Source organism: Pseudorasbora parva, chromosome 24 (genome assembly GCF_024679245.1).
Source record: "Pseudorasbora parva isolate DD20220531a chromosome 24, ASM2467924v1, whole genome shotgun sequence".
In the NCBI taxonomy this organism is placed as follows: Eukaryota; Metazoa; Chordata; class Actinopteri; order Cypriniformes; family Gobionidae; genus Pseudorasbora; species Pseudorasbora parva.
In genome coordinates, this window is record NC_090195.1 from 5,088,365 (window position 1) to 5,115,843 (window position 27,479).

Genomic DNA, 27,479 nt, shown 5'->3' on the forward strand with positions numbered 1-27,479 from the left:
TGTGTGGAAAGAGGGAATGTTTGCATAAATAGGGGAGTGTCTGTCAGTAGGTGGGTTCTGAGACATGTTCTTGGTTCACGTTGGCATTGTTTACCACAGAGAGATTAAATGAGGGATGAGTACAGCGAATGAGAGAGCTATGAGTGGCGTGCAGCAGAGATCGCAAATCATTCAGCTCTTCAAAGTTCAAACCAGCATAATTCAGTGAGAAATGAAAATAAATGTTATTCTGCATGACGAAATATTTTGCAAACGTGATAAAACTATATTTGTCCAAATATGCACGCTGTTTGGCAAGATGAACAACGCGCCGACTTGATAAGAGAACGTGAACCACCCAACATGCGATGTGATAAGAGATGTGTAATTCTAGATCGGGGTAAAAGCGAAGAGGTTTGAGGCTATAGTCTCGACCGCGCATTGCCGTGACGATCCGCGCTGTCTATCACTCGGCAGCTAAATCTATATTTGTCCAAATATGCATCACACTGTTTCACTAAGAGCCCGAACACATGCGGTTTAGTGCATGGCTGTGACGACAAATAAAACGGAGAGGACGTGGCTTTTGTTCATTAGCCTACAGATTACAGATTGGTTATTTTGCACTCCTGACATAGATAGTCAACGCTTGCAGGTTCGGCGTGCGATTCCTCAGGTGAATTTTACTTTACCGAGCCTTTGTAGCAAAGGCTTCCACAGACGGCGCCGGTTACAGCTCGCTCGGCGCCCTTTACGTTACTTCGTATCAGCACAACGCCTAGCTTTCCTCCGTGACTTTTCCGCACGCTGCTTCCAAAACTTCCCCACCATATCTCTACAATAATGATGTAAGACGAGCCTGACAGAAGTGACTGTCTCATGCATATTAACTAAATTATCTTGTATGCATACTACAGCGCAGGGATTGGACTGAATGAGCTTTATGTCATGAATATATATCGAGAATTGCTCAGAGCGGTCGACGTCAGCATGTGCCCAGCTGCCCATACTTGGGCCGAAAAGGCCGTGCCGACGTCAGCATTTGTGACGTTGCTCCGACTAAACTTTTCAAACCGGAAGACAGAAATCGCTCTGAAAAATGCAAAAATAACTATTTTCACATATGCATACCATTAATGAGTACCCTTAGTGTTTTCAATGATGTGCAGCCTATACATATCTGTTTACATCTCAAAAAAAGTGTTTTGGGGTTTCATGACCCTTTAAGTCTTGTCTGTGAAACTGGGTGAAAAGGTTTTTTAATGGTAATATAAGCTAAGAAAGTCTAATATTTCATAATTTCTTGGTAAAAACAACAAGCAGGCTTAGCTTTAGCTAATGAATGCTTTTGTGCTATTATTTCCACATACACAAATACAATGATTTACAATGGACAAGGTGTAATTTACAGCAGTCAAAACCAGGTGCATACACTCGTCTTATTAAGATTTTAGGGAATCGTTTAACATCATTCAACTCACATTATGTTGGAGACATTGGTAAACATCAGTGTAGATTCACAGATTGATCATACACACAAAGACAACATCATAATGAAATATCAACACTCACTTGAGTGGGCTTTAAATCAGTTACGACTGAAACCCTGAAGCCCTGCTCTCTCGTTCTGCTAGATTCATGTGTGTCTGTTGAAGGTTTCTGGGCCGATTCAAGAATCGAAAACCACTTCCTGTTGTGTTCTCCTTGTATCCAGGCTTTAAAACCACATGAACCTACTACAATGAAACAAGGCCATTTCCTTCAGGGTGCATAATGCATCATTTGACCCTTTAAACAAATTATCGTATGTTTTGTGACTCAGTTATGCGTCGAATTTCAGGTGAAAACATCCTGTAATGAACAGAACCATAGAGGAAAAATAGAAAATAAAATCTTTTATGAGCTAAACATGTCAGTGGTGTTAATAAACATCAGATTTACAACGTTACTAGATTAAGACCCCCTAATATCTCTTACCTATTCATACATGAGACTGAACTCAAAGACCTGTGGACCTCTAGTCACTGTACAGAATGAAGCCAGCGAAAGTGCTGTACTTGTTGCTGTTGCCGCCGTGAGCCTTCCCACCGTCCAGCTTGATGAAGATCTCGTCCCCGGGGTCGAGGTGCAGGATGACGGTGTTTGAGGCGTAGTCGTAACTCTGATCCTGATCCTGGGCGATGGCACTGGCTCTCACCTGAGAGAGAGAGAGAGAGAGAGAGAGAGAGAGAGAGAGAGAGAGAGAGAGAGAGAGAGAGAGAAATGCTGTTCTTTTGAACTTTATATTTCCAAAAAAATATGAAGCAGCACAACTTTTTCAACATTGATAATAATCATAAATGTTTCTTGAGCAGCAAATCATCATATCAGAATGATTTCTGAAGGATCATGAGACACTGAAGACTGGAGTAATGATGCTGAAAATTCAGCTTTGATCACAGAAATACATTACATTTTAAAAGATATTTAAACAGAAAGCAATTCTAATAAATTCAATATATTAATGTTTTTCCTGTTTCTATGATCAAAAAAATTCAGTCTTGGTGAGCAGAAGAGACTTCTTTCAAAATAAACCGTGCACATATACATATACATATATATATATATATATATATATATATATATATATATATATACATATATATATATATATATATATATATATATATATATATATATATATATATATATATATATATATATAAGAAGTATAAAAGAAAAACAAGTGTGTTTTGAATGATCTGAGGGGAGTAAAAAACATTCACTTTTTGGGTGAATTGTTTCTTTAAAACACTTCTTGAGGTGAGACCGATGGGATTGAAACACTTTTTTTCATTTTTCCTGTTTATGCAATCATCACATCACATTTTATGGCATATTGTCTGACTCTCAAACTACCGGCTGTGGTTGTTTCTGACAGATTAAATTTAGCACACTGTTTTTTTAATGAATCTGTTTCAAATAGCTTGATCTGTGCTTCTCCTTAAGCAGACCTTTTAAAAATGTAAATGATGAAAATGCGATCAGAAAGAAAGCTGGAGGCAAACCAGCATTGGATGTTCTTCACCTAATTTAAATACTTACAATGGAAATGTGATGTCAAGCCTTTTTAAAAAGCCTTTCTTTATAAAGGATTTTAACAATTACGATAAAATGTAGCCAATTCAATACAGAACATGAAAACTGAATTTTTATCAAATACAGCAAAACCAATTTATGCAATTGGTTCTCGAGGGGAATTCACATTCTCAGCAGGGAATGTTTGCTGGTGTTTGCACATGCTTTCTGCGTTGCATTTAGTAAATAGTACAAACGCACCCGTAAAATTATTGCTGAATGCAATTTGCATGCTGCAGTCTGGCATACTTTACTGAGACTACACAGCATCCCTCCACCACTGCAATCCAGCGTAAACGCAAAACGGTCAGTTAATTGCATGATTTGAGCTAAAGAAGCAATAAATGTATCATAAAATTGTCAGATTTTATTGCTCATTTGCCTCATGCAATTGAATTGTATGCAAGTTGTCAGGGGTTTTACCAAAATTGCCACTGAGTAGTCAGATTAACCTTAAAGGGATTGTTCACCCAAAAATGAAAATGATCCCATAATTTACTCACCCTCAAACCAAGGTGTATATGACATTCTTCTTTCAGATGAATTGGGGACCCACTTTATATTAGGTGGCCTTAACTACTATGTACTAACATTGCAATTAATCATTTGATACAATGCACTTATTGTGTACATACATGTTTTTACATTGTACTTACATTAAAAAAATACCTGCATGTAATTACGTCTGTATTTCATTTGTAATTACACAGTTGACACTTCCCTTACACCTAACCCTATACCCTTAAACTGACCCAGCCCACCACACCTGTCCCTAAATCTAACACTTTCCCACCTCAATATCAACAAAAGTGCTTTGCAAAACAATTTGAACACATTGTACTTATTTTTTTTATGTAAGTACATAGTACTTAAGGCCACCTAATATAAAGTAGGCCCGAATTGGAATTATATATATAAAAAATGTCCTGGCTCCTCCAAGCTTTATAATGGCAGCCCAACATTTGGTGCATCCATCCATTATAAAAGTAATCCACGCGGCTCCGGGGAGTACTGCCGTTATAAAACTTGGATTTTTAAAATATAAATCCAATTGCATTAGTCTGAAAGAGGAATATCATTTAGGATGGCTTGAGGGTGAGTAAATCATGTGGTAATTCAAATTTTTGGGTGAACTATCCCTTTAAAAGAGACTTTGGAAAGGGCTCCATATGCTCTGGCATATTGAGCTGTTTCTCACCGGGAGATGTAGGTTTGCATCCGGTCTGTCACGTTCCCAATGCATTCTCCCCTCTCTCCTCATTATTTCCATCCTCTATAAATAAAGCACTGCCACCTCTCCTTTAAAACCAGTCAGTTTGGATGAACAATTCTGAGTTGTTTTAAACTAAAAGAAGAGCTTTAATTGTTTATATGGGAGCCTGAGAGGACGGACGATTTTGTCATTTACTTGTTTGATGGACAGGGACCGAAGTCGCTCAAATATGAGGACATCGGTTAGACGGTGAAATGCTGTCGCTGTGGGCCATCACTCTCTGCGCTCATATGAGTAACACAGCTGACTCAAGCACACAACATGCGTGGGTGTGTATTATTTATACATGTCTGAGGGTGCATGTTTATCTATGTTTGAACTGATATCCGTCATGTGTGTTTCCATGTGTATGATTGACCGAGCACGAGAGAATTAGAATTAGAGTCCATAGCCTAGCTAAAGGTAAGAAGCTAAAATATGTATCCAGATTGGATGTTTGTGTACGAGTCACCTACGGTTTTCAGAAATGTGTGGATGCAGCTAAAATAGCAAGTCAAGACTTAAGTGTTTCATGGCACTTGATGTTGTTCACAGCAGCAGCAACAATAACATTAGCATTATTAAAGGAACTGTATGTAAGAAATGTATTTGAATTAATCATAAAATGGCCCTGACATGTCACTAGACATTAAGAAATCATGTTAATTTCAAATACTTATATCACACACAACAGTAGTCCGGCCAGGATATTGTCATTTAAAAGTTGTAGTTGCAGCCCTCAACTGATGTTGACATGTTGTGTTTTGGCCTGAAGCTCCGCCCTCCACCTATCGACCAATCACGAAGTCAGTAGTGTTTCTGCATCCGGGTTGCCAGATCTGCTCTAGTTAGCACAGCTGAGCAACAAACGTTCATGCTGATCCTGCAGCCAATCTGGCAACCTCGAGTCAGGGGGAGGGGGAGGGGGAGACACCGCTCTACAGTCATTTGAAAGTCAGTGCAGTACCAGTGTTGGCCACAATCGTACCTACAGTTCCTTTAAAAAAAATTATATAAAATTCTCTCTTGCAAGTCCTGATTTTGCAGAGTTAGAAACAATCCTGGGTCAACATATTTTGCTGATCCTAGAACAACATTCTTGAATAGAAAATGTAATCCTAACCATATCCCTTAACCTAACCCTTCCCATAAGTTATTTTTCACTCTCAGTGCTGTCTCTGGGGCGGTATCCTAAGGTACAAAAGTGAAAAGGTACATCTTTGTACCTTACTCACCCCTAAATGGTGCAGATTAGTACCTACATATCAGTACTTTAAGAGTGCATATTAGTACCTTAAAGGTATACATATTAGTACCTTTCTAGTTTTGTACCTTAGGGTACTGCCCCAGTGACAGCAATGTACCTTTTTTTTCTGACAGTGTTGAAATCAGAGAGAAATACAGTAATAGGTGAATAGGTTGTAAACCTAAACTTGACATAAACCGTAAACTTGTTGCTCAAATCTGATTGGTTGATTGGAATGTTGTTCAGTGCATCCTCAAAAAAAGAAGAAATTAATCGATATTGCAAAAATAAAACAATGCAAATTCAACAAAAAAATAAAAAGTGACATTAAAATATGTAGAAGTCACTAGTTTCTATAAAGTAACACTGTTCAACAGTGACCCCCACAGGTGACGTTACAGCGGGAGGCACACCTCCTCTGTCCCCATTTTCTTAAAACTGACACCCTAGTTGTGTGCTTGGTAATTAAAATGAATGGGGAAAAGTCACGAGAGGCAATGGCACCATCGCGCTTTGACTGGATATGATTGGTTTGTGTGATAAATCCTGCCTCTTGTTTTCGTGTGTGCTCTGGAATCGCCTGAATGAAGACAATGATGCTGTTAATGGGAAGACTAACTAAAAAGTAAGTAAGTAACTCAGCCCCTTAGATATCACTGCTTTGTCACGTCAAAATCAAACGTGAAATGGCCTGAAAACACTATGACTGTGGGGGCTTTAGTTCAGCTAGGGGAAATTAAAGGTACATCTCTGTGTCTGTGACCAGTGTGCACAAGCTTGAAGATGACTGATGAAAAGAAGTTGACTATTAAAAAGAAAATCTGAACATTAGTTCACAAATAATATATTTTCTTTAAATTTTTACTGTCTTTAGTTATTATTTTGGAATAAGTGTAAAAACTTAATTCAATTATAATTTTAATAAATAGAACATTAAGTCTTTCTTTTTTATTTAATGTTTACTTAACCAGAAAAATTAAGCATAACCGGGACATAAATGTACGCTATACAGGGAGTGCAGAATTATTAGGCAAATGAGTATTTTGACCACATCATCCTCGTTATGCATGTTGTCTTACTCCAAGCTGTATAGGCTGAAAAGCCTACTACCAATTAAGCATATTAGGTGATTTGCATCTCTGTAATGAGAAGGGGTGTGGTCTAATGACATCAACACCCTATATCAGGTGTGCATAATTATTAGGCAACTTCCTTTCCTTTGGCAAAATGGGTCAAAAGAAGGACTTGACAGGCTCAGAAAAGTCAAAAATAGTGAGATATATTGCAGAGGGATGCAGCAGTCTTAAAATAGCCAAGCTTCTGAAGCGTGATTATCGAACAATCAAGCGTTTCATTCAAAATAGTCAACAGGGTCACAAGAAGCGTGTGGAAAAAACAACGCGCAAAATAACTGCCCATGAACTGTGGCTGGATTGGTAAAGGGCAGAGAGCTCCAGTCTGACTCAGACGCCAGCAAGGTGGAGGTGGAGTACTGGTTTGGGCTGGTATCATCAAAGATGAGCTTGTGGGGCCTTTTCGGGTTGAGGATGGAGTCAAGCTCAACTCCCAGTCCTACTGCCAGTTTCTGGAAGACACCTTCTTCAAGCAGTGGTACAGGAAGAAGTCTGCATCCTTCAAGAAAAACATGATTTTCATGCAGGACAATGCTCCATCACACGCGTCCAAGCACTCCACAGCGTGGCTGGCAAGAAAGGGTATAAAAGAAGAAAATCTAATGATATGGCCTCCTTGTTCACCTGATCTGAACCCCATTGAGAACCTGTGGTCCATCATCAAATGTGCGATTTACAAGGAGGGAAAACAGTACACCTCTCTGAACAGTGTCTGGGAGGCTGTGGTTGCTGCTGCACGCAATGTTGATGGTGAACAGATCAAAACACTGACAGAATCCATGGATGGCAGGCTTTTGAGTGTCCTTGCAAAGAAAGGTGGCTATATTGGTCACTGATTTGTTTTTGTTTGGTTTTTGAATGTCAGAAATGTATATTTGTGAATGTTGAGATGTTATATTGGTTTCACTGGTAAAAATAAATAATTGAAATGGGTATAAATTTGTTTTTTGTTAAGTTGCCTTATAATTATGCACAGTAATAGTCACCTGCACACACAGATATCCCCCTAAAATAGCTAAAACTAAAAACTAAAACTTCCAAAAGTATTCAGCTTTGATATTAATTAGTTTTTTGTGTTCATTGAGAACATGGTTGTTGTTCAATAATAAAATGAATCCTCAAAAATACAACTTGCCTAATAATTCTGCACTGCCTGTATATAAGGATTATTAGGAACACCTGTTCAATTTCTCATTAAAGCAATTATCTAATCAACCAATCACATGGCAGTTGCTTCAATGCATTTAGGGGTGTGGTCCTGGTCAAGATAATCTCCTGAACTCCAAACTGAAACATCGGTTAAAAACTGTTCCTAATAATCCTTTAGGGGAGTGTATATATATATATATACTTACCTAAAGGATTATTAGGAACACCATACTAATAGTGTGTTTGACCCCTTTTGCCTTTAGAACTGCTTTAATTCTTCATGGCATTGATTCAACAAGGTGCTGAAAGCATTCTTTAGAAACGTTGGCCCATATTGATAGGATCGCATCTTGCAGTTGATGGAGATTTGTGGGATGCACCTCCAGGGCACGAAGCTCCCGTTCCACCACATCCCAAAGATGCTCTATTGGGTTGAGATCTGGTGACTGTGGGGGTCATTTTAGTTCAGTGAACTCATTGTCATGTTCAAGAAACCAATTTGAAATGATTCGAGCTTTGTGACATGGTGCATTATCCTGCTGGAAGTAGCCATCAGAGGATGGGTACATGGTGGTCATAAAGGAATGGACATGATCAGAAACAATGCTCAGGTAGGCCGTGGCATTTAAACGATGCCCAATTAGCACTAAGGGGCCTAAAGTGTGCCAAGAAAACATCCCCCACACCATTACACCACCACCACCAGCCTGCACAGAAAAAAAAGTTGCTCTTCTATCAGCTTGAATCAGTCGGCCCATTCTCCTTTGACCTCTAGCATCGACAAGGCGTTTTCACCCACAGGACTGCCGCATACTGGATGTTTTTCCCTTTTCACACCATTCTTTGTAAACCCTAGAAATGGTTGTGCGTGAAAATCCCAGTAACTGAGCAGATTGTGAAATACTCAGACCGGCCCGTCTGGCACCAACAACCATGCCTCGCTCAAAATTGCTTAAATCACCTTTCTTTCCCATTCTGACATTCAGTTTGGAGTTCAGGAGATTGTCTTGACCAGGACCACACCCCTAAATGCATTGAAGCAACTGCCATGTGATTGGTTGATTAGATAATTGTATTAATGAGAAATTGAACAGGTGTTCCTAATAATCTTTTAGGTGAGTGTATATTGTGTGTGTGTGTGTGTGTGTGTGTGTGTGTGTGTGTGTGTGTGTGTGTGTGTGTGTGTGTGTGTGTGTGAGTGAGTGAGTGAGTGAGTGAGTGTGAGTGTGAGAGAGAGGACTTTCACAAAACATATTCTGATGTGTGAGGCATTTCTAAACTATTAATTTAATGTGTGTGTGGACAACTCATACTGAATGTGTGTGTTTGAGTGGCCGTGGGTGTTTGAGAAGGGCCCTGATTCAGAATGACACACGGAGGGATGCCAGAAGACAAGTTTAGTATATACACACACATGTAGCAGCCCTTCTGACTAGAGGCAAACTAGTTCAGCTCTTGGTTCAGTGAAATCTTTCCTTGTTTACAGTTTACGTTGACCATAGAAATGACAGAAATTCATCTCAAACATGAAACTGACCTTTACTGGAAAGCAACCCCAAATGAACTCCCTGTTACACACGGGATATTCTGGTATATGAATATTCAAATTGAAACCCACTGGAGTGGGATTATTCAGAAATTCGAGGAATTGCACCCCTGTGGCAGTCAGTGTTTCATCAGTGTTATATAATTTATGCATTGCATATGCTGCTGGAGAATTATGCACTTTCATTTCCATTAAAACAGACAAACATTATTGCAGTGCAAAACAGACCTATACTTTGGGGACTGACAAAGTTAGCTAAAATCTGTAGTCTGTAGTTATTATAACTAACATTATAGAAAACAACAAACGTCTATAATAAATGTCATTATTCATAAAGCTTGGTAAACAGGCTACTCCTTTCTTGTTCCTGTAGGTATCACTCATGGACAGATACGGCATGAACAGCAAATATGGGATGTACAACATAAAATTATTAAAAAGTTCAAATAAGCACAATATATAATATTACGGACTGAGGGTTATACATATAGTAGACTGTAAAAAGTCAAAATGTGCTACTGTTCCCATGATGAGGTGTAAAATGCAGTCATGTAGTGTATATAATAGTCATTTATATTTTAGATTCCCACCGTGTAGTAAAATACATCATTATGAATTTTATATTATGAAATATGCTTTTTCATAAACCTCAGTACAGGTGTGTTAGTAAAAATCCCTACCTGTCCGTTTTTCAGTAGATCCGCCCACATACTGGTTCCATCCCCTCCTCTCATGAGGACGTTGTATGTGAAGAAGTACGTTCCTGGAACCTTGCACACAAATTTCCCAGTCGATCCATCGTAGTTATTCCCAATGTTTGTAACTACGTCGTCAAACCTCAGAACCTCATAGCCCTCCTGTGGGTTTCGCAGACCTGCGTAGAAGGCCACGCGGGGTCCCATGGTATAGACTGCTGTGCCCATTCCGGTAGCTGTTCTTCCACCCAGAGCGAAGATCTCCGGTCGCTCTGTGTGGTTTTTATTTCCTGGTGGCCCCATTGGTCCTGGAGGACCTGGCTCTCCAGGGGGTCCCGGGGGTCCTGGAGGTCCCGGTAACCCTGGTTTCCCTTGGCGGCCGGGTTTGCCCTGCGGTCCATGGGCGTAGGTGGGTAAGGGGGGTCCCATGCTATGATCAGTCAGTGCTTCGGCTTCCAGCTGCGTATTAGTGATAGCCGTTCCTGTACCAATACCGGCCGTAGTTCCAGCTTTTTCCAAGAACGGATCGCAGACCATCCGGCAAGTGCCCAGCATCTCGTACTGACCTCCGTTTTCGCTGCTGCCCGCCAGATGAACCAAAACAGGAATGAGGACCACCAGCACCAAGAGTAGCATGACGGCCACGCCGGCCCCCAGCAGGGTCTTCCGTCCCAGGCTGAAGCGGGAAAGGGGCTGGGCCGCCAGCGCGGAGCTCTCACCGCAAGCCGGAATATTGACCTCTGGGAGTGAGAGGGAACAAGCTCCCTCAGCGTCAGGTGCTCACGGAGATGAGAAGGGAAATGAGAACCACCAGGGATCTCAGATGAGTGTGTGTGTGTCTTTCCTGTTTGGAGAGAGAGAGAGAGAGAGAGAGAGAGAGAGAGAGAGAGAGAGAGAGAGAGAGAGAGATTCTGCTTCTGCATTCACTGCTTCAGCAGGTGAGTGGAGAGAAGTGTTTGGGCGTTGAGGAAGGAAGTAGGATTGAGAGCAACAGAGAGAAAAGGAGAGAAAGAGAGAGAATGCCCTTCTAGTGTGTTTCTTTGTATGACTCAAAAAGGACAAGTGGGAGGAGGCTTTCTGCAAATGAAGAAACAGTGGGAGAGCAAGAGAGAATAAGAAAGAAAGAAACGGGATTTGGGGAAACCCAATGCCAAGGAAATCTCAAAGCCCTTTAAGTGTGTTTTATTGTGCAGTCTTTTGAAATATGATTTGATTTTCCACTTGTTGAACTGCAAGACTCTATGGGATGGTTTCGACATGGTGGTTAGATAAAGCACTAGAGGAGAGGGAAGATGAGGAAGAGATAGTCTGTTTATCTGTCGGCATGATGGTCAAGTAAATGTGACAGGATGCATTCTAAGCGTCAGTTAATCGAAAAGGACACCTGCTGAGTGCAAGCAAAAGGATTTCTCCGCTTCTCTCAAAACCGCCCTCAACGCATCTTCCTGGCATTGTTATGTAATTATGTCATTGTTTATTTATGTGCAGTAAACACAGTAATTCTTCCATAGCTCGCTCGGATTATGAGAAAATGCTACGGGCATGCTCATAATTGTCTCATTTCATTAAATAAATGCTAACTCGAATGAGAGTTGATTATCGTTTGTTTTCTTGTGCTATGATACCTAGGAATAGCAAGCTGCTGTATTGAACACGATTTTAATTTTTACCCTTAATCTGTTCATTCTGCAGACGTTTTGATCCATACCTTCTGCAAGTCAGCATAACTCCGGCTTCCCCACAGCATGTACACTGTGAAACTGGTGAATAACGGCCCAGACTTGTACCAATCATGGTGCCATACAACTAACTTTGTAAAGCTCGTTGAACCATATTTTTGCATCTGGGACCAATTTCTGAATCGTTTAATCACAGGTCTTTGATAGTTCAGTGTGACATGCTCACTGGCAAACAATTTGCCCTTGTGATGAATCTTTGCCTCCAACGAAGTTCTGACAGCGTCAGAAATGATGCGTCAAAATCCTGCTGTGTGGCTGCTCCTACGAACGCTGTCTAATTAATAAACAATTTGAACAGCAACTGATGACGTGCTCTGTGTGAGAGAGAAAGAAAATACAACTTCAAATAAACATAAAAGGTACAACATCTTGTTAGTTTTCTCTTTAACATAACCATACATACATTTACCTCAAGTTTATTTTGAAAAATGATCGATCCACAATTCCCTCTTTCGTCCAGACATCAAGACTTCAGTCACTCGAGTTCTTTGTTATGCAGGTCTAAACACGACCTGACTGATCCCATAATCAACGCCGTCACACGTATATCACATCAAATTTCACTGGATTATATGTTGGATCTATTATTTACATTTATACATTTTGTGGATGATATCTAAAGCAACATAGATTACATTCAACACATACATTTCGGACAAGCAAAAATAACAAAGGAGAGAAAAACACTGCATGCGCCAACCTTAAGCGAAGAGCTCAAGAAGATCTCAGCCAGCTAAAGCAGGTGGTAGATGGTTTCCTGAGGTTGCTGGATTATTACAGGCCTTTCTGGCCATTTATATCATGTACGTCAGGTCTGAAAGAAGACCTGCTTGGAAATGCACAGCCTTGGGCTTGCAAGACAAGCATTGATTGTTCATTGGTAGAACATGCAGGACACCTGGGTCTGATTCTCAGCCAACGCAAATTAGGTTCCATTACAGCTGCTGGTGCTGAGAAATCAAAGATGTAAAAATAGAAAAGAAATAAAAGCATAATGCTTTATCTGCTCCCATAAAACTTTAATATATTGCAATGTTTTGATCATACTTCACCTGGCACCTTTGGATATGCACACAATTTTAGAACAATTAACATTTCACCCAAAAATGCCCATGTCATTCCAAACCTAACTTTTTTTTTAATGTCGAACAGAAAATAAGTTTTACGTTTGTACAATAAAAGTAAGGGTGTGTTCATACTTGTAGTTTGGTTTGCTTGGTCCGGACTAAAGAAAACTAAAATATTTAGTCCTGGTCTGATTAGCGTTCAGATTGCCATTTATATCACCAAACCAAAATATACTGAACCTAAAGGCATAGGCATACATCCACAACCTGATTAGTCGGCTTTTATGACTTATTGCCTTGACACTTATTTTGAGACACAATCTTAAAAATAAAGGTTCTTAAATGGTTATTTGGCAGGGTGTATGGTTTCACGAAGAACCTTTAATATCCAAATAACGTTTCCATTGCACAAAAGGTTCTTTGTAGTGCAAAAAGGTTCTTTAGACTATAAAATGGTTAAAAAATTGGTTCTTTCACAAAACACAGTTCTTTAGGGAACCAAAAATGATTATTCTATGGCATCACTGTGTGCTGGGATAAATGCCCTTGTTGTGCTATATATGATTTTGACCTTATAAAATGTGTAACAGAGTCAAAACAGCAGCAGGAATCCCTCCGTCACACACACACACACAAAGATCTGCTGTGAGAAGACGCGGGTCTGATGCCTGTACTGAACTGTGATGGGCAAACCCCCAACTATGATGGGGGGGGGGGGGGGGGAGATGAGCGTTCTGTCCTCTCTAGGGTCGCATCTTCCTGTTTTTAGTGCGTTTACATGACTTTTGTCCTTGTCGTGTTCATATATCATTCCAACTGCGCCAGAGTTCGTTTGGAAGCGGAGTGAGTCCCATCTTTTCAGCGTCTCGGACCGCTTGTTTGGTGCGCGCCAGGGTTCAGATGGCAGCGTTCACACTTGTTTTAATCCAACCAAACATAATAATAATAAATTTTATTTATAAAGCACTTTATATTAAACAAAATCTCAAAGTGCTAACATGCTAAACATCACCCTTAATGTTGTTTTGGACCCCACTGTCTTTCACATCTTTTATATTGCTTGTGCCAGCGCAACCCTCTTTTGGCATTAAAAACCCATTGTCAGCACTTACTAAGACACACAGTGAAAAAATAGCGCTGAAAAGGCGTGGACAGGGTTATTTTTTCTCTGTCAGATAAAAAATTTAGTAGAGTATTTAAATGAATAATGCAAGGTTTGTGCTCATCAACTACATGGTGTTTGCAATATGGTTGCACATTGGTGGTGGTTGAGGACATAGATCCCTGAAGATAAATCTGGCCTATAATGTCTATTATGGGATAAATGGATAAATGTTCACAGTGCTTTTTCATTTGTCCAACTGTACACTGAACAATTTAAAGGGGGTCGCACACCGGACGCGAAGCTCAGTGCCACGTCTCAGGTATCTCTCAGGTATAACGTGCACATTATACGCGTGAGCTCAATTTTGAATCGACTTCTGACAGAAGAGCTGTGCATCTTGTAGCACAGGGTGAAATCAGTCCATTGACGACTTGAGGGAAATAAAATATACATTTTATATAAGATCTTGAAATGGCGCCCTGTGGCACGGCAGAATTTTGAACAAATTCCTGAGTCGCCACGGACAGGCGCTGAATGCCGGTGCCGGTGTGTGTACACTCATTGAAAATAATAGCGCTGAGCTTGGAGTCTGGTGTGCGACCCCCTTAAAGGCCCACTGAAGTGCCTTGAAACGCGCCGCATTATTCAATGTGTTGACGTAATTTTCCCTGAAACGGCTCCAGCTGTTAGCAGCTCCTCCCCTTCTTTTGAAACAGCCAATAGTGTTTCATTAATATACATATTCATTAATATAATTTCAGTGGACCTTTAAGACCAAAGGTGTGTTTTCACACAAACATTGCTTTAATTTTCCACCGTCCCTTGTGGTTTGTGATACTGTCATGGGACATGATGAAGACAGGGGAGGGCTTGCTGACTATAGCTGTGAGTCACTGAAACAGAGAGAATGTTGATCATTGGCTGCGGGGAACGAAGGCCGTGCGGAGCTCCAAGCGCAGTGACTCAAACCACGGCCACAGTGCCCTTGATGGAAGGCGCAGTAATGCGACAAGAAGAGAGACTTTTCCAGCCCTCCCTATGTAATTTACTTCCTCCACCACTCTTCTCCTCCCCATTCCTCCGCCAGCTGAGAACAACAAGCCCCTTGAGTCAGTCACAAGTCCCTAGAGAGATGCAAGCGTCCTGCTCATCCTTGAGCAAGGAGGAATTTCTTGTTTCTTATTCAATTTACTTGAAAGCAAACATAATGTACAGATAAACCTCAGGCTGGGCCAGACAGACTAGAATGATCTTACAAGCTGCGTTTGCATGCATGTGCTCAGTGTCTGAATGCATGAATATATGTATGTTTTCCTGGAGGTCTCTATGTCTGAGAGCACGAGCAGGAAAGGCAATAGCTGGTTACATTAAATGCACTGAAATGTGTTAAAAACAGCTGTCCATTCATTTCAGCATCACCTTGCTTGTTGCACAATGCATTCACACAACATAATTTACACCAGCAAAAAATTATATTCTTATTATTGTACCACCTCATTGGAGGAATACACACTAGAAAATACTGTATAAGACACTATTGTTTGGAGTGCCAATACTGTCATAAACAGCCCTGAAGGGAAAGATGAAAACAAACCTTCCACAGTCTATTCCCTACATAAAAGCAGCCAAAACATTTAATGTCATTTTTCTGCATTGTCTCTTGAAATATTTTTTCCCATAGTCAAGGGCTGCGGATATCAAAGGCAGCAAAGTATACATCTATGCTGCTTTCAGAAATCGATCAGATGAAGGAATCTCTGGAGACCGGAAGTGAAGCTAACATTGGATTCGGAAGTGCCTTGATGCCTTCCTGCCTTGGAACGCGTCCTCCGAAGGCAGCAGCATTTTACAGTTTTCGGATGCAGTCAAAATGACAAAATCGAATAATTTTTTGACTCTCCATTGAGAGTTACGCAACTACCACTATGACTTCAAAAAAGTATGAAAAGTTCATAAAGAGATAGTAAAACTAATCCAAATGAATTGAGAGGTTTAGTCCAAATTTTTCATCAACATTCATCAACATACAGATCAGTTGTGGATAATAGAAGCTCAAGCATGTTCGCTTGACATGTGAGAACCAATGAGGTTCATTCTCGTGTTACGCAGCACGTTTGAGCTTCAGCGAGAACCAATGAGGTTCATTCTCGTGTTACGCAGCACGTTTGAGCTTCAGCGAGAACCAGTGAGGTTCATTCTCGTGTTACGCAGCACGCTTGAGCTTCAGCGAGAACCAATGAGGTTCATTCTCGTGTTACGCATCACGTTTGAGCTTCAGCGAGAACCAGTGAGGTTCATTCTCGCGTTACGCAGCACGTTTGAGCTTCAGCGAGAACCAATGAGGTTCATTCTCGTGTTACGCAGCACGTTTGAGCTTCAGCGAGAACCAATGAGGTTCATTCTCGTGTTACGCAGCACGTTTGAGCTTCAGCGAGAACCAGTGAGGTTCATTCTCGTGTTACGCAGCACGTTTGAGCTTCAGCGAGAACCAATGAGGTTCATTCTCGTGTTACGCATCACGTTTGAGCTTCAGCGAGAACCAGTGAGGTTCATTCTCGCGTTACGCAGCGCGCTTGAGCTTCAGAGCAATGAGGTTCATTCACTTAAAAGTCATAATTATTACATAAAAATAAATTGCCAGTCCAAATTATAGAGCAAAAAGTTCATAATTTCAAATTCTATCTCAAAATTATTTTTCAAAGCATGTTTTTTTTTTCTTATGTGGTGGAAATTGGCTGTTTTACATTCAAATTTGTATTAAAGAGTGGGAGATAATATCAATTCTTATTAATTAAAAAAGTTATTTGTCAATTGTTGTTTTGTGTCAAGTTTTTCAAAGATTCACTTGTCCAAGTAGGAGTGTATCTGTTGTATCTGTGTAGGCCGTAAACAACAGCATAATATGTGGGAAATCAAGATGATATACATTATATGCTTGCTTCCTACAACACTCACATACGCTCACAATAACGTGCCAAAGTGTACTATTTTGATGTCAGAATGGTACCTGCCCACAGATCAGTGTGTTTCTGTGTATGTGTGTGTGTTTTATTTTCCACCCACCACACAGAGCGACGTGTCAGTCTTAGTTTGCGTTGCAGGCTGTTTCTAGATGCACACACATTACTCAGAATCTGTGCTTGAGATCTATAGGACACGTTACTGTTTGAACTAAATCTGTGGATATCCTTATGTCTCTTCTATATTCACACACAAATACATACCCACTTGCCTATAACAGGTATATACAGTATAGATATTGAATGTTGAGAACATTGTGTGTGACCAGATGAACATTAGATGAGATGGTACAATCAGAGCACTGAATGTTTATGTAAACCGCCATCAGCCGACAAACACGCCATGCCCTGTGGGGTATTACGTCGTAACAAAATGTAATATTAATAACACTTATGCCAATAAAATTATTTAGGTGAGACCAGGATTGAACAATAGAATGTTTAATATTGTGCTGAAAATCTCACATTGAATAAGTTTGAATAAATTTGTCTGATGACCGTTTTCAGTCTTTTATGAAGGATTTTAACCTTTCCCTTTACTTAAACAAATCAAATGTGTTCATCATCTCTTTAAACATTGATTGTGACACGTTTTGACATTAATCGTTTTGATATAATTAATGATTGTGGATCAAGAGGGCAAACATTCAGATGTTATATGTTTGAGACAGCAATCTCGCCTCCTCTGACCGAGAAATTAAGACTTTCATCCATTATGAAAGACTGGTCCGAATCATAAATTAATTATATCAGACAAATGCGTTCAGTGGTGTTAGTTTCCATTAAAGTATAACTGGCATTTTAACATGAACATAAATGTGTATCAATGTTGATATCGATTCAAGTTAGTGTTTATTTGTAAATGTCGCCACCCTGTGGCATTATGCTATTACTATTAAATGTCAGTGTCCATGCTCGAAAGAAAAAGGAATTACACAAAATCAGTCCTTTTAGACTTGCCAGCACCAACTAGTAATATTATATATATATATAAACCAATAAAATTATGTAGAATGCCTTTACACATCATAGTAGTGTAACTTGCCCGTAGCCTGGCCTACCGTACAGGTCTTGTGATGCGTTGTAAAGTTACATACTAAAAATTCACCAATCGTTCACCTTTTCTGCCAATATGCCGGTCAAAGTTTACAATCTCCTCATTGTGTTTAGATTTCTACTTTAAAGTTAGACAGTAATCTTGAATCCTGAAGTTTACCAACGCTCTCGATGTGTAGCCTACCTACAACTGCGCATGCCCAATGCGTTTGCCGCCTTGAAACGTCATCTCTAATGGCTAGCGAGGGATAAAATAATTACACAATTTCAGCCTATGATTTCAGCCCGGTAATCTTATAATTTTTACATCACCATTAAAAAGGCCATATTAGAAATCTATCATACTCATTTTGGTCGTTAATGAACAACAATTAGGATATAGTTTATGAATAGGCTACTTAAAAACAACAACAAAAAAAACGTTTGTTTCTCCCAATTTTTTAAACTTTTTTTAATCCAGTTCTGTTCAGTTTGCTCCCATATAGGCTGTTTAAGACGGCTAATTGTTTATGGACATGTCCTTATTATTAATCCTAATTTTCACAAAAGAAAGCACAATATTACCTGTGACAAGCGTTTTTAAATTAATGACCCACTGAAGTGAAAGTAAAATAATAACTTTAAACACAGTTAAAGGTTAATTCATAACTTTTTAAACATAGTGGTAAAACAGCCTCTTATACCCCAAACTTGAAAAGTATGACAACCTTCGTAAATTTTATTTGACATATTTGCATTTTTAAGAATTGATGACAAGAAATCAAAGTGCAAACATTCATTAAATTATTTATAAATGTTTGAATCTCATATAGCTTTAAAAAAAAAAAAGTTTAAAATGGTGAACATCTTTTGAAAAAGAGATGTATCATTGTATTTTGAGAATGACCCTGACATTTCTTCTCACTTCATTCTCAGGATGTTGTCATGCACACTTCACACTTTATTATTATATCTAAGGGAAGTATTAAACAAATAACCATGTTGCCATCATCCCTGAACTGCGCCATGACAGAGAAAAACAGAAAACACAATGGAATTAATGATTCGGTTTGATTTCTCGCTTCTCTCTTGATATCTTACGTGGAGACGGCATTTGTTTTGTCATATTTGGTGAAAGCTCTCTGAAAAACATGCATTCTCCTTGCTTTAGGTCCTGGATGAAGCAATGGAGGAGGTTTCTGTGAAACAGTAGGGGCTGGCACACGTTTCTCACACAAACTCAAACACAAAGCTGAGTTAACAACGCCCACTTCCCTGGGATTACCCCCACTCTGTTATGCAATCCTAAAACACGATTTGGACTTAGAACCAGACTGAACAAACCCTCATTTCATCACAGAGAAGAGGCAACATAAGAAGGTAAAAGAGCTTTAAGTTTCGATGCAGCAGTAATGAACCTTTATATTACGATCTGCATGTACAGTTTTTGTTGCAGTATAATTGTCTTAATGTAGAAAGAACTTTTTCATTGCCCATAAAGGCATTTTTTTATTTTGCATGTTGCACATGAAAGGAATCCCAGTTTATACAACATGCAATCTTTCTCCAAAACCTCAATGGTTAACTACAAGTCACATCTGTTTTAAATAACACGGTCTGTTCGGGGTTTCAGAAACATTTTGTGTTTATGCATGCACTCAAGCATGAAGTATTTTCCAGGATAGAGGAATGGGTTACACACTGGAAAAAAAAAAAAACTTTAGTGTTGGATTTACTTTGAAGCCATTTTCACTCAGATAATTACAAATAAACAGCAAGTAACGTTTTTTGTAAAACATACTCCATCTTTGTTTACTTCAAAAAATCTTTTTAAGTGCACTTGACAATAATAAGGCTAGTTAACATTATGGCAATGCATTAACTTATAACTATAAGCAATACAGGATATTTGCTACAGTATTAATTCATCTTTGTTTGAGTTAGTTATAAATACATCCATTCACTGATGGTTTATGTTAGATCAGGTCCATTAAATAATATTAACTTTGTAATTAATAAATGCTTTAGAAGTATGTTAGTTCATGCTAACCAGTGGAGTTAACCAATGTTAAAAGTTTAGTTCACCAAATTTTTTTTATTCTGCCATCATTTACCCTCATGTCATTCCAAAACCCTAAGACAAACGTGCTGCGTAACACGAGAATGAACCTCATTGGTTCTTACTGAAGCTCAAACGTGCTGCGTAACACGAGAATGAACCTCATTGGTTCTCGCTGAAGCTCAAACGTGCTGCGTAACACGAGAATGAACCTCATTGGTTCTCACTGAAGCTCAAACGTGCTGCGTAACACGAGAATGAACCTCATTGGTTCTTGCTGAAGCTCAAACGTGATGCGTAACACGAGAATGAACCTCATTGGTTCTCGCTGAAGCTCAAACGTGATGCGTAACACGAGAATGAACCTCATTGGTTCTCGCTGAAGCTCAAACGTAATGCGTAACACGAGAATGAACCTCATTGGTTCTCACTGAAGCTCAAACGTGCTGCGTAACACGAGAATGAACCTCATTGGTTCTCGCTGAAGCTCAAACGTGCTGCATAACACGAGAATGAACCTCATTGGTTCTCGCTGAAGCTCAAACGTGCTGCGTAATACGAGAATGAACCTCATTGGTTCTCGCTGAAGCTCAAACGTGCTGCGTAACACGAGAATGAACCTCATTGGTTCTCGCTGAAGCTCAAACGTGCTGCGTAATACGAGAATGAACCTCATTGGTTCTCGCTGAAGCTCAAACGTGCTGCGTAACACGAGAATGAACCTCATTGGTTCTCGCTGAAGCTCAAACGTGCTGCGTAATACGAGAATGAACCTCATTGGTTCTCGCTGAAGCTCAAACGTGATGCGTAACACGAGAATGAACCTCATTGGTTCTCGCTGAAGCTCAAACGTGCTGCGTAATACGAGAATGAACCTCATTGGTTCTCGCTGAAGCTCAAACGTGCTGCGTAACACGAGAATGAACCTCATTGGTTCTCGCTGAAGCTCAAACGTGCTGCGTAACACGAGAATGAACCTCATTGGGTTCATTGGGGTCAAGTGGACCCCCCCCCCACATTCGAGCACGACTCTGTCGTCATTTTTTAATGTAGTCCTATTTATTTTCTAAAACAACCCGCAATACAATTTTTCTTAAACAATACCTTAGAACGTAGACTTTAGAAGAATCGCAATTGTGAATCGTAGCAAACACAATTACATTGAGAAAATTGAGAATTTATTTTATTTATTTATTTTTTACCGTGAATACTTGATGGAAGCGGCCAAAATGGCTTAGAACTCTGTGAGGAAATTATATGGAAAAGCCATCCATGCTAAAATGAAAATGGTCAACAAAAGAAGGTAAATCTGCTGTATACACACCTCTTTGATTAGCTTGATGAGCTCCACTTGTGTTTAGTTAGGTTTAATTATCTGCATGTGCTCCTCCTGAAATTTTGTTAATAAAAACTTCACTTAATAATTTAACCTTATTGTAAAGTGTTACCAAAGGATGTGTTGGATTGTGAGGAAACAGGAAAAGCTTTTTGTTAAAGAAAATAGTTTCATTTTGTCATATTAAATCAGTCTTGTAACATTAGTTTTTTTATGTGCACTAGGTAGCAATGAATGTCCTCAAAGCTTCACACTGTCTTCTGGCTCTATCCATAATCTTCACCACCGATCTTCCCTCCGCTCTGGCCGGAAAGGTCCTTGTTTTTCCTGTGGATGGCAGCCACTGGGTCAACATGAACGTACTTATTGAAATGCTTCACTCAAACGGACACGAGGTCACGGTGGTGCGAACCGCCAGCAGCTGGTACGTCAAGGAGGATTCACCACACTACACAGCCATAACGGTGACCCTACCAGAGGCCATCAACATCGAAAAGCAAGATTTCTTCATCTCGTTCCTGAGTGAAATGCTCAAGATACAAGAGCGTGGAGGATCCCTGCTTGCATCCATGCAGTTCTATTGGCAGATGCTGACTGCTCTCTACGACATGCATTGGCAGGCGAGTCGGCTGGTTGTGGAGATTTTCGAAAACCCGGTGCTGATGAAACAGCTGTACGAGGGACGTTACGACGTGGTACTTATTGACCCAGGTCTGCCTGCAGGTGTACTGGTGGCTCATAAACTCGGATTACCCATGGTGTACAATGTAAGATGGATTACAAGTGGAGAAGGGCACTTTGTTGTCGCGCCTTCTCCGGCTTCATACGTCCCTGCAGCAGGGAGCCATGTGTCGGACCGCATGTCGTTTGGGCAAAGGGTCAAAAATATCCTCCATTATATGCTCAACATGTGCATAGACCAGTTCATTGTTAGACCAGAGTATGACAAAATAGTCGCACGCTACTTTGGACCAGAAACTGATTTCTACCACTTGCTGCAAAGTGCGGATATTTGGCTCATGAGGTCGGATTTCATCTTCGAGTTCCCGCGCCCAACCATGCCCAACATCATCTACATCGGAGGCTTCCAGTGCAAACCCTACAAGCCATTACCTCCAGATCTGGAGGAGTTTGTGAAAGGTTCAGGAGAACACGGGGTGGTTGTAATGTCACTCGGTACACTCGTGAAAGCTCTTCCTAGTGAAATCACGTCTAAAATCGCTGCCGGATTCGCTCAGCTCCCCCAGCGAGTGATTTGGAGGCACTTAGGAGAACGTCCTCATAATCTGGGCAACAACACTCTTCTGGTTAAATGGTTTCCTCAGAACGACTTGCTTGGTCACCCTAAAACACGTGCGTTTGTTGCTCACGGTGGAACGAATGGCATTTATGAGTCTATCTATCACGGTGTCCCAGTGGTCGGGATTCCCTTGCTTTTTGACCAGTTCGAGAATATGTTGCGTCTCCAGGTACGAGGGGCGGCTAAAGTACTTGACGCTACCAAACTGGACAGTCAGAGCTTTTTGGCAGCAGTGCAGGAAGTTTTACATCAGCCATCATACAGAGAAAACATGCAGCGACTGTCTAGGCTACACAAAGACCAGCCAACACAACCTCAGGATAGCGCCCTCTATTGGATAGAGTATGTAATGCGGCACAAGGGGGCAGCACATTTACGGACTGAGTCTTATAAGATGCCGTGGTACACATATCACTCTTTAGACGTAATGACATTTTTGCTAGCAGTGGTGCTGACAACAGGGGGAGCTGTTATTCTTACAATACGCTGTTTGTGTCTGTGCAGGAGAAAGAAATCAAAACTTGAGTGAAGCATTTATGAACAATAAATAATATTTGTTAACACTTTCTGTGAAGCTTGTATTTGTAATAGCCACTCACACAGGCATTATGATGCTTGTATTATCTCATGCATAAGCGAAAAAGAGTTTATTGTCTATTTGTGGTTCTAACCTTACATGACACATTTACAAACAATAAACATCATGCTATATTATAATTCCTATATTTATAAAATATTCATCTTGGTATTGCTCAAGATATGCACAGTATCCTACTACATTTATACATGTTTTTTGTTTTGTTTTTTGGGTAGCTTGAAGTGACAAATACAGTCTTCTTGTAAATATCCAAAAGGCTTTATGGTCATGATAATTTAGAAGTGCTGCTTTGTTTGCGTTTTTGTAAAAATAAAGAAGGCTAGATCTCTTTTGAAACAACCATAGATAGTATGAGACAATACACTGAAGGTTAAGACTTTTACAATACTATTTGTGGTTAAATAATAAGATATATTTATATGTGTCTATATATACATACCTACAGTATATAGTAAAGTATATAAAACAATTATGATTATTCATGCATTGTAGTGTATTAAGAATGCCCTCATAATGCATTAAATACAGGCTTCATAAAAAGGAAAGTGTCACCCAGTATTTTTTGTTTAATGCTTTTTTAGGTTTGCAGTTGTGACCAAGTTGCTGTACATTTTCAAACTTTATAAATAGCTTTAAACTGATATACAACAGCTGAATAAAGTCTAGCAGGACATGTAAGACCTTCTGTATTTCAGAATGAATAGTTCAAAGTCACAGTTACTTTATATCATAATCATAAATCATACATTTGATATCAGACTCTCAGCCCCAGAAAATTATCACACACCCACTGCGTCTCTTCTATTTACAATAATTACATCATTATGAAGGACATGAACTTTATACACTCGAGAGTTGACTTTAAAGGGATAGTTCACCCAAAAACGAGGTCATCATTTACTCGTTCCAATCTTGTATGATTTCTTTCTTCTGCAAAACACAAAAGAAGATATTTTGAAGAATGTTAGGGTTTAATCAACGACTTCAACGTATCTTCTTTGGAAGAATGAAATGCTTACAGGTTCTGAATGACTTGAGGATGAGTAAGTGACTCACTTTATTTTTAAGTGAAATATCACTTTAACTCATTTAAGTTGGGGGATAAAAGCAAAAGTCAGTCCCTTAAACTACTCTTCCAGACCAAAATGTACACTATGAAGGGTATGAGGAGGATGGGCATCAGTGTGGCCAAGAGCACGACTCCAGCCGGGGCGTCAGCTAAATCCTCTTCATTTCTGCAAAAGCTGAAGTAATTCTGATGTACCTTGACGAACAGCTGCTCCACTACACGATTAGGGTAGTAGCATCTTGAATAATTGGATCCTATCTCCATACACTCAGTTAACATGTTGTAGCTTCTGGAAATATGAGAAAGAGATACAACGTGAGTTGTGCAGCAGACAAAAAAGGATTACAGTACAAAAAAAAATGCATTAAGGATGCATTAAATTGTTTAAAAGCGACATTTATTGCAAATAAAAGCTGTTCTTTTGAATTTTCTGTTCCTCAAAGAATCCTGAAAATGTTTTATCACAGTTTCCACAAAAATATGAAGCCGATAATCATAAATGTTTTTTGAGCTGCAAATCATTATATCATGTGACACTGAAGACTGGAGTAATGATGCTGAATATTCAGCTTTACCATCACTGTAATAAATGACATTTTAAATTCAAATAATATCTCAACAATATTACTGCTTTTACCATATTATTTTATTAAATAAATACAGTTTTGGTGAGCATTAAAGCCCCATACTTTTAAATGGTAGTGCATATTATTTTTATAACTTTTTACAACTGTTTTAGTTTACCTTTGTTCTTATCTTTGGTTATTGTTATTTTATCTATATATCATTTTATTCTTTTTAATTCTCTTTACAACTGTATTTTTCTATGTATTATGCATCTGTTGATTATTATTTTTGTTTAGGGTTGTCTGACTGGAAAGATTAGAAAAGGAGAGCAGTGTGCTTCGCTTCATTCTGCTAGTGTGTAAAGAAGCGGACTCCGGAAAGGGGAGGCCCTGCGGGGCAAAGGTAACGTCCCCTACAGGAGCCCGACTTGGCCCGACTTGTACGGTCCAGGAGACATTGTGAACCTGCTCCACCTCTTCCATCTCAGATAGGGGTATCCGAATTTAGAAACAGGCAGATGGGGATCTATTTCTCACCATTTTATTTTTATTTTTAAATTCTCTTTACAACTGTTTTAATCATTCTTGTTTTTATTTTTAATTCTTACACATGGTATTCTTATTTCTTATGCATATGTTCTCACTATTTTAATTAATTTCTATGTAAAGAACTTTGAATTGCCATTGTGTATGAAATGTGCTAAATAAATAAACTTGCCATACCTAACAATTTTGCACTGAATTCATTTACCACACGCTAAAGGCAACACTAACATTTTTTGAGTGCACTTGTCCTTAAGTAACACAAATCACTCTGGCTCAGAACACACTCTTATCTATGTTTACATAGAAAGCGGAAACGCCTCTCATTGTCTCTCAGTCCCATAAGTAGCCAGCAATCAGATTTCAAGATTACCTCAGCTCGTCCACACACATCCTTCAATTGTTTCTCAGACCATTTCCTTTCTTTGTGTAAATGTCATGCAGCAAAGTATTTCATATTTCTCAATAGTGTTTGAGCAGAAGATAATTGATGTATAGAAACGGTTACTTTTAGAGTTTGTTGCACAGCTATCAAAAGCAATTTAGCGAAGCCAAATTATTAAATGTGATGGTTTTCAAAGCAACATCAAAAATACAGATGCAAATGTATACATAACATAAAAATGAAACATTGTTGAAAATATATTGGCTATACAGGTTAGCGGATATTTGACTGGTAGAAAGAATTAAGGAAAAACAATTAAAAAAGGAAAAAATCTATTATTCTTATAAATGGCAACAAACATTTTACAAAAGCATGACGGAAACCAGATCAAATCTTTGCTTAGTAAATCAACAAAGCATCATTGAAGCAATGTTTCAGAGCTGCAGCTCCTCTGGTTTTGAATCATCAATTCATATAGAGTAATAATATAGTGTGTGGTTTCTCATTTTCAGTAAAGTCACAAGCGAATAAGCTCTGGCTTACCTTATCACCATCTCCATATTACACCAGTTCTCCGTTTCAACTTCATGCATGTTTTTATCGAAAATCTTACAGCACAAATGCTCGCCCAAATACTTCAATTCCTCCTCATAGCAGCCACCATAGAGGTATTCTTGATCCTGAAAATCCTCTGGGCCACAGGAGATTCATTTAATAGCCACACAAGCGATCTGTGAAGTCTAATAGCTCACATACTCCCTAAAGTGTCTCAAAACTCTCTTACCTCTGTCCTCATGTGTGCCATTGTGTGTCTCTGAAAGAGGGAAAACATGATTATGAATGTGCTTGTGATGAGATAATGCAGGTGTAAATAATGCAGACATTACGTACCCTTGCTTAAAGAATTATTCAATTCTTTCTGAGCATTTTCAGTTCTGACCATGAGACTGTCATCTGGAGAAGAAGGAACATTAAGGAATGACTAAAAAGATGTTTAAGTGTTTAAGGTTAGTTTATTAAGACAGCATGTTTCTTACACAATGGTAATTTAAAATGGTTTACTTAGAAAAAGAGCTAAGATAATCATAATATAATGATGGTGAATAATGGATAAGAGTGTTTAGGAGTTTTACAAAAGACACATTTAGAACTGTTACATATATAAACAGTATTTTAGTGTGCCATTTTACTAGTTTTTCTACTGTATTCAATTACAAATCTTTGTACAAATCAAGTCTTTGAGAACTATTTTTTTTGGACAAAAACTCATTATGTTAGTTTTTCGAATTATCCAAATACCACTCAAACAGTGTTATATATTTAGTTGACTTGTGTACTTACATTACACTGTAAAGCTGCTTTGAAACAATCGTCATTGTAAAAGCGCTATATAAATAAAGTTTATTGATTGATTGATACCCCAAATGTTTCCAAGAGTGTTTAAACCCAGAGAAATTCATTTTAATCAGTGATATCATTACCTTTGATTTCTGGTGTTATTTTATAGAAATCATGGAAACACCAAAGACGCTTTATTATT

General features: G+C 39.1%; 1 protein-coding gene and 1 pseudogene across 2 annotated transcripts; one reads left to right on the top strand and one right to left on the bottom strand.

Moving 5' to 3' along the window:
• Positions 1-1,208: 1,208 nt before the first annotated feature.
• On the bottom strand, positions 1,209-13,614 carry LOC137064212 (C1q-related factor-like). 2 transcript variants are annotated; one of them, XM_067435572.1, is made up of 3 exons: positions 10,103-13,614; positions 1,957-2,176; positions 1,209-1,830 (listed from the first exon to the last, which is right to left on the bottom strand). In XM_067435572.1, exons 1-2 carry the CDS (start codon positions 10,751-10,753, stop codon positions 1,997-1,999), a joined length of 831 nt encoding a protein of 276 aa, XP_067291673.1. In that variant the 5' UTR covers positions 10,754-13,614; the 3' UTR covers positions 1,209-1,830; positions 1,957-1,996. The 2 variants fall into 2 exon arrangements, with proteins under 2 accessions (XP_067291673.1, XP_067291672.1); XM_067435571.1 differs by having other exon boundaries at positions 1,209-2,176; positions 10,103-13,613.
• A 5,661-nt stretch (positions 13,615-19,275) lies between these two features.
• Positions 19,276-23,341, top strand: LOC137064210 (UDP-glucuronosyltransferase 2A2 pseudogene; annotated as a pseudogene).
• Positions 23,342-27,479: the final 4,138 nt, after the last annotated feature.

Bases quoted from the DNA above. Each gene is read 5' to 3' on its own strand.
- LOC137064212 (XM_067435572.1), bottom strand. From the start codon at position 10,753: ATGCTACTCTTGGTGCTGGTGGTCCTCATTCCTGTTTTGGTTCATCTG. The intron at 2,177-10,102 runs GTAGGGATTTTT...TCTCTCTCTCAG, and splicing joins ATCTACTGAAAAACGGACAG to GTGAGAGCCAGTGCCATCGC.